Source organism: Salvelinus sp. IW2-2015, unplaced genomic scaffold (assembly GCF_002910315.2).
Source record: "Salvelinus sp. IW2-2015 unplaced genomic scaffold, ASM291031v2 Un_scaffold2599, whole genome shotgun sequence".
NCBI lineage: Eukaryota > Metazoa > Chordata > Actinopteri > Salmoniformes > Salmonidae > Salvelinus > Salvelinus sp. IW2-2015.
The window spans coordinates 77,158-85,115 of NW_019943907.1; the positions used below are offsets into that span (position 1 = coordinate 77,158).

Genomic DNA, 7,958 nt, shown 5'->3' on the forward strand with positions numbered 1-7,958 from the left:
CCTTTCACTACTCGTCTCTTACTGCCTGGCTCCTCCTCTCTCTCTCTACCTCGTCTCCTACTGCCTGGCTCGCTCCCTCTTCTCTACCTCGTCTCCTACTGCCTGGCTCCTCTCTCTCTCCTCTCCTCACTCGTCTCCTACTGCCTGGCTCGCTCCCTCTCTCTCGTCTCCTACTGCCTGGCTCGCTCCCTCTGTCTGTCTCTACTAGCAGGTGTTCTTAATGTCCCCCAGAGTGTCGACAGTGAAGTATGTGTGTTGTGTTGACCTTGCCTGTTGTGTGTGATAGGATACGGTGGATATCTTGGTGGGCTGGCACATTGACCACACACAGAAACAGTCTCTGACTCAGCAGGTCTCAGGTCAGTARACACACATGTTTTCCATCTTCCTCTTKGTATAGAATATCATCAGAATTTAGTGGGGTTGGACAGATTGCTGCAAGTCTMTAGTTGACATCAGTGTATGTTTTACACCAGGGGTGTCACGGGGGATCCAATCAGACCCACAKGGGTGGTTTGAGTTAAACTCCATATACTTTAAATGGACTAAAACCAAATGGGAACTGTGTAGAYATTATTATGGACCTATATTCATACAGTTTGACAGTCAAGGAGCATCAAATTCCCAACGCTATCAATAGCAGAGTCATTTTCTGGAAATTGACTGTGAGGGGGGGGGGGGGAAATGTAAAAATTTTGTGCGGCCATCCGAACCTCTTTGAAGACCGAATACAGCTACCGGGACAAAATGAGTTGGACACCTCTGGTTTTACACCAGTCAATTGTATGTGTGTGAACTGTGTGCAGGCTGGCTGCAGAGCCTGGAGCAGTTCTGGGTAGCAGACCTGACCTTCTCCACCACGCTGTTGGGACAGTTTTCTACGAGAGTACTGGAGGCCTACGCAGAGGTCAGTAACAACACTACACACACACACACACACACACACACTGTGGCCAGTTTATTAGGTACACCCATCTAGTACCTGGTTCCTCCTTTGCCTCAAGAACAGACTGAATTCTTCGGGGCATGGATTCTTCGGGGCATCGCGTGGTAGGGGTTTCTCCTCTGACGTCGTGGTAGGGGTTTCTCCTCTGACTTCGTGGTGGGAGGTTTCTCCTCTGACGTCGTGGTAAGGGTTTCTCCTCTGACGTCGTGGTATGGTTTCTCTTCTGACGTCGTGGTAGGGGTTTCTCCTCTGACTTCGTGGTAGGGGTTTCTCCTCTGACTCGTGGTAGGGTTTCTCCTCTGACTTCGTGGTAGGGGTTTCTCCTCTGACGTCGTGGTATGGTTTCTCTTCTGACGTCGTGGTAGGGGTTTCTCCTCTGACGTCGTGGTAGGGGTTTCTCCTCTGACTTCGTGGTAGGTTTCTCCTCTGACTTCGTGGTAGGGGTTTCTCCTCTGACTTCGTGGGGGGGTTTCTCCTCTGACGTCGTGGTGGGGTTTCTCCTCTGACTTCTGGTGGGGGTTTCTCCTCTGACTTCGTGGTAGGGTTTCTCCTCTGACTTCGTGGTGGGGGTTCTCCTCTGACTTCGTGGTATGGTTCTCCCTCTGACGTCGTGGTAGGGGTTTCTCCTCTGACTTCGTGGTAGGGTTTCTCCTCTGACTCGTGGTAGGGGTTTCCTCTGACGTCGTGGTAGGGGTTTCTCCTCTGACTTCGTGGTAGGGTTCTCCTCTGACTTCGTGGTAGGGTTTCTCCTCTGACGTCGTGTAGGGGTTTCTCCTCTGACTTCGTGGTAGGGGTTTCTCCTCTGACTTTGTGGGTGGGGTTTCTCCTCTGACTTCGTGGTAGGGGTTTCTCCTCTGACTTCGTGGTAGGGGTTTCTCCTCTTACTTCGTGGTGGGGGTTTCTCCTCTGACTTCGTGGTGGGGGTTTCTCCTCTGACTTCGTGGTGGGGTTTCTCCTCTGACTTCGTGGTAGGGGTTTCTCCTCTTACTTCGTGGTGGGGTTTCTCCTCTGACTTCGTGGTGGGGTTTCTCCTCTGACTTCGTGGTGGGGTTTCTCCTCTGACTTCGTGGTGGGGGTTTCTCCTCTACTTCGCGGTGGGGGTTTCTTCTCTGACTTCGTGGTGGGGTTTCTCCTCTGACTTCGTGGTGGGGGTTTCTCCTCTGACTTCGTGGTGGGGTTTCTCCTCTGACTTCGTGGTAGGGGTTTCTCCTCTGACGTCGTGGTAGGGGTTTCTCCTCTGACTTCGTTCGTGGGTAGGGGTTTCTCCTCTGACTCTCGCTCTTCGTTCGTGGTGGGGGTTTCTCCTCTGACTTCGTTCGTGGTGGGGGTTTCTCCTCTGACTTCGTTCGTGGTGGGGTTTTCTCTCTGACTTCTCGTGGTGGGGGTTTCTCCTCTGACTTCGTTGGTGGGGGTTTCTCCTCTGACTTTGTTCGTGGTGGGGGTTTCTCCTCTGACTTCGTTCGTGGTGGGGGTTTCTCCTCTGACTTCGTTCGTGGTGGGGGTTCTCCTTCTGACTTCGTTCGTGGTGGGGGTTTCTCCTCTGACTCGTTCGTGGTGGGGGTTTCTCCTCTCACTTCGTTCGTGGTGGGGGTTTCTCCTCTCACTTCGTTCGTGGTGGGGGTTTCTCCTCTGACTTCGTTCGTGGTGGGGGTTTCTCCTTCTACATGCTCTGTCAACTGTAAAACATTTTTATATAGACAGGCGTGTTTCTTTCTAAATCATGTCCAAACTATTGAATTGGTCACCGGTGGACTCCAATGAAGTTATAGTGACATCAAGGATGATCAATGGAAATGTATTTAATCCATTAAGAATTTAGGCTTTAACACAGCAACATGTAGAATAAGTCAAGGGGTTTAACACAGCAACATGTAGAATAAGTCAAGGGGTTTAACACAGCAACATGTAGAATAAGTCAAGGGGTTTAACACAGCAACATGTAGAATAAGTCAAGGGGTTTAACACCACATGTAGAATAAGTCCAGGGGTCTGAATACTGTGTTGCAAGTTATGGAACATGTTGGTGTCGCTGACTTCCTATTGTATTACATTACATTTGAAATGTCATGAACAAACCTATGGACTTCTGTCCCACGTTGTCTCCAGGACCTGGGTCACGTGGGTTCTGGCGAGGCGGTCGACGAGGACATCCCTCCGCCCACGGTGTCTCTGCCCAAACTGGCCGCCCTGCTGAGGGTGTTCAGCACCGTGGTGCGCTGCATCGGACAGCGCTTCAACCCCGTTAGAGGACCGCCCATCACACAGGCATACGTCTCTGATGTGAGGAGACACACACACACACACACACACCACACAGGCATACGTCTCTGATGTAAGGCGAGATGGGGAGAAAGACACACACAGGCTCTCGTAATTAACCAGGCATATGTCACAGATATAATTTGTTCCCAACACAACCTTACCTCCTCCCTCTCTCCTTCCTCCCTCTACTTCCGCCCTTTCCCCAGGTTTTGAACCGGGTGTTGGCGTGCGTGTCGACGGCCAAGCAGGTGTTGTTCTCTGAGCCGGTGTTGACGGCGGGGAACGAGTGTGTGTGTGTCCTGCTGGTGAGCTTGGAGCCGTCCGCACAGCTGGCCGACGCAGTCATCACCTACGGCCTGGACCAGCTGGATGCCTGCCGGGCCTGTGGCCCAGAGTACAGCCTGGCCGTCCTCAGCCTCGTCACATTGGTAAGAACTGGTTCTAGTACTGGTTTGCATACGGCTGAGAGCTGTTTTAAACGGGTGAGAACTGTGTTAAACGTGTGTTAAACGGGTGAGAACTGTGTTAAACGGGTGAGAACTGTGTTAAACGGGTGAGAACTGTGTTAAACGGGTTAGGAAGAACGTTTCCTCAAACAGCAAATTTCATGTCTTGTGAGCAGAAACTTGAATGGTGCGTCAATGTAGACCTACATTCTGAAACATGTTGACAATTTTATTCATGTCTGCCCGAATGCAGAGAACTGGTTGGTCATTCAACGTTTTGCCTCTCCTCCTAATAATAAACCCATATTGATTATCTGCTTCTAATGGTCTCTTCTCTCTCTCTGTGTGGTGTAGATTGTGGACCAGATCAACACTAAGCTTCCAGCTTGGTTTGTGGAGAAGCTGCTGGCCCCGACATCACAGCTCCTGGAGCTACGCTTCAACAGGGACAGAAGGGTGACTGTGTTTGTCAGGGATCTGACAAACGGAAACATTTTCTTCACTTTTAAACTGCGCTTATCCGTTTAAACGATAAGAAACATGTGTAAAATTCTGTGTTCACAATTCAGAATGTGCTCCTATTGGGGTGTGGCCTAGGGGTCAATAAAGTTCCATCTACCACAGCCATAGGCTGAATCTCAAACCCAACACTTGGCCCTAAGCCCTTTATCGAGTGGCCACTTGCTGTTGTGTTCGATAGTGATCATTTGAGTCTGCAAAGTTTTGCCAAGGACCATTGAAACGATGCACACTATTGTTACAGAGATGTAAGGTTAGCTAGCTATTTAAGGATGTTGGGCTCTGATAAACACAGAGATGTAATGTTAGCTAGCTAGCTAAGGATGTTGGGCACTGATAAACACATATGTAATGTTAGCTAGCTAGCTAAGGATGTTGGGCTCTGATAAACAGAGATGTAATGTTAGCTAGCTAGCTAAGGATGTTGGGTCTGATAAACAAGAGATGTAATTTTAGCTAGCTAGCTAAGGATGTTGGGCTCTGATAAACAGAGATGTAATGTTAGCTAGCTAGCTAAGGATGTTGGGCTCTGATAAACACAGAGATGTAATGTTAGCTAGCTAGCTAAGGATGTTGGGCTCTGATAAACAGAGATGTAATGTTAGCTAGCTAGCAAGGATGTTGGCACTGATAAACACAGATATGTAATGTTAGCTAGCTAGCTAAGGATGTTGGGCTCTGATAAACAGAGATGTAATGTTAGCTAGCTAGCTAAGGATGTTGGGCTCTGATAAACAGATGTAATGTTAGCTAGCTAGCTAAGGATGTTGGGCTCTGATAAACAGAGATGTAATGTTAGCTAGCTAGCTAAGGATGTTGGGCTCTGATAAACAGAGATGTAATGTTAGCTAGCTAGCTAAGAGTGTTGGGCTCTGATAAAACAGAGATGTAATGTTAGCTAGCTAAGGCTGTTGGGCTCTGATAAACACAGAGATGTAATGTTAGCTAGCTAGCTAAGGATGTTGGGCTCTGATAAACACAGAGATGTAATGTTAGCTAGCTAAGGATGTTGGGCTCTGATAAACACAGAGATGTAATGTTAGCTAACTAAGGATGTTGGGCGCTGCACTGATAACACAAGAGATGTAATGTTAGCTAGCTAAGGATGTGGGCGCTGCACTGGTAAACAGCATGTAGCTCGTCACTTATGTAGGATAGTTTGACAGCTTTCTGATGAAGTGTAGACATGTTCCCAGCAGTCAGTCCGTACTTCAGCCTGTTTCCAAAGCACCAATCACTACGTTGAAACTTGGGTCAGGTAAACTCTCTGCTCAGCAGCAGTCTTTTGTTTAGGGATTGTTTTCTAAACTTAAATTCCCTATTTCCTTTTATTGTTGAATGTTCAAACCCCTAGAGTGAGTGAGTGTGTGTGTGAGAGACCAGGTTTATAGAGTGTGGGTGCTTGACACCACCTAAATGAATGGAAAGAGGGATGTGTAGGCCTCTGATTCAGATTGGGTGATTGATTGTACGGTGTGTTTCTGTAATGGTTATATGGAAGTTGTAGCTGCTCTGTTTTCTGTAAGGGGGAGTTGTAGCGCTCTGTTTTCTGTAAGGGGGGAGTTTGTAGCCGCTCTGTTTTCTGTAAGGGGGGAGTTGTGCCCTCTGTTTTCTGTAAGGGGGAGTTGTAGCAGCTCTGTTTTCTGTAAGGGGGGAAGTGTAGCTGCTCGTTTTCTGTAAGGGGGGAAGTTGTAGCGCTCTGTTTTCTGTAAGGGGGGAGTTGTAGCCGCTCTGTTTTCTGTAGAGGAAGTTGTGCGCTCTGTTTTCTGTAAGGGGGAAGTTGTAGCTGCTCTGTTTTCTGTAAGGGGGAGTTGTAGCCGCTCTGTTTTCTGTAAGGGGGAAGTTGTAGCTGCTCTGTTTTCTGTAAGGGGGGAGTTGTAGCGCTCTGTTTTCTGTAAGGGGGGAGTTGTAGCCTCTCTGTTTTCTGTCAGGGGGAGTTGTAGCCGCTCTGTTTTCTGTAAGGGGGAGTTGTAGCTGCTCTGTTTTCTGTAAGGGGGGAGTTGTAGCTGTCTGTTTTCTGTAAGGGGGGAGTTGTAGCCGCTCTGTTTCTGTAAGGGGGAGTTGTAGCAGCTCTGTTTTCTGTAAGGGGGAGTTGTAGCGCTCTGTTTTCTGTAAGGGGGGAGTTGTAGCCTGCTGTTTTCTGTAAGGGGGAGTTGTAGCTGCTCTGTTTTCTGTAGGGGGGAGTTGTAGCTGCTCTGTTTTCTGTAAGGGGGGAGTTGTAGCCGCTCTGTTTTCTGTAAGGGGGGAGTTGTAGCTGCTCTGTTTTTCTGTAAGGGGGGAGTTGTAGCGCTCTGTTTTCTGTAAGGGGGGAGTTGTAGCCGCTCTGTTTTCTGTAAGGGGGGAGTTGTAGCCGCTCTGTTTTCTTTAAGGGGGGAGTTGTAGCCGTCTTGTTTTCTGTAAGGGGGAGTTGTAGCCGCTCTGTTTTCTGTAGGGGGGAGTTGTAGCCGCTCTGTTTTCTGTAAGGGGGGAGTTGTAGCCGCTCTGTTTTCTGTAAGGGGAGTTGTAGCCGCTCTGTTTTCTGTAAGGGGGAGTTGTAGCCGCTCTGTTTTCTGTCAAGGGGGGAAGTTGTAGCCGCTCTGTTTTCTGTAGGGGGAGTTGTAGCCGCTCTGTTTTCTGTAAGGGGGGAAGTTGTAGCTGCTCTGTTTTCTGTCAGGGGGGATTGTAGCCGCTCTGTTTTCTGTAAGGGGGGATTAGTAGCCGCTCTGTTTTCTTGTAAGGGGGAAGTTGTAGCCGCTCTGTTTTCTGTAGGGGGGAGTTGTAGCTGGCTCTGTTTTCTGTAAGGGGGGAGTTGTAGCCGCTGTTTTTGTAAGGGGGAGTTGTACCGCTCTGTTTTCTGTAAGGGGGAGTTGTAGCGCTCTGTTTTCTGTAAGGGGGAGTTGTAGCCGCTCTGTTTTCTGTAAGGGGGAGTTGTAGCCGCTCTTTGTTTTCTGTAAGGGGGGGGGGAGTTGTAGCTCGCTCTGTTTTCTGTAAGGGGGGGGAGTTGTAGCTGCTCTGTTTCTGTAAGGGGGGGAGTTGTAGCCGCTCTGTTTTCTGTAAGGGGGGGAGGTTAGCCTCTGTTTTCTGTAAGGGGGGGGGGAGTTGGGTAGCTCGCTCTGTTTCTGTAAGGGGGAAGTTGTAGCTGCTCTGTTTTCTGTAAGGGGGAAGTTGTAGCCGCTCGTTTTCTGTAAGGGGGAGTTGTAGCCGCTCTGTTTTCTGTAAGGGGGAGTTATGTAGCTGCTCTGGTTTTCTGTAAAGGGGGGAGTTGTAGCTGCTCTGTTTTTCTGTAAGGGGGAAGTTGTACGCTGCTCTGTTTTCTGTAAGGGGGAGTTGTAGCTGCTCTTGTTTTCTGTAAGGGGGGAAGTTGTAGCTGCTCTGTTTTCTGTCAGGGGGGAGTTGTAGCTGTCTCTGTTTCTGTAGGGGGGAAGTTGTAGCTGCTCTGTTTTCTGTCAGGGGGATTGTAGCTTGCTCGGTTTTTCTGTAGGGGGGAAGTTGTATGCTGCTTCTGTTTTCTGTAGGGGGGAGTTGTAGAGCTCCTGTTTTCTGTAAGGGGAGTTGTAGCTGCTCTGTTTTCTGTAAGGGGGGGTGTAGCGCTTCTGTTTTCTGTAAGGGGGGAATTGTAGCTGCTGCTCTTGTTTTCTGTTAAGGGGGAAGTTGTAGCCTGCTCTGTTTTCTGTAAGGGGAAGTTGTAGCTGCTCTGTTTTTCTGTCAGGGGGGAGTTGTCCACTGTTTTCTGTAAGGGGGAAGTTGTAGCGCTTCTGCTGTAGGGGGAGTTGTACTGCTGTTTTCTGTAAGCGGAAGTGTTGGTA

General features: G+C 49.1%; 1 protein-coding gene across 1 annotated transcript in view; it reads left to right on the forward strand.

The window, feature by feature from the left end:
- Positions 1 to 7,958, forward strand: part of LOC112074350 (serine/threonine-protein kinase SMG1) — a 59,714-nt gene that overhangs the window by 43,931 nt on the left and 7,825 nt on the right. Inside the window, exons 9-13 of the mRNA XM_070440482.1 lie at positions 287 to 359; positions 807 to 907; positions 3,053 to 3,226; positions 3,415 to 3,636; positions 4,009 to 4,110. Of these exons, the coding sequence (XP_070296583.1) occupies positions 287 to 359; positions 807 to 907; positions 3,053 to 3,226; positions 3,415 to 3,636; positions 4,009 to 4,110 (672 nt within the window). The remainder of the gene's footprint in view (positions 1 to 286; positions 360 to 806; positions 908 to 3,052; positions 3,227 to 3,414; positions 3,637 to 4,008; positions 4,111 to 7,958) is intronic.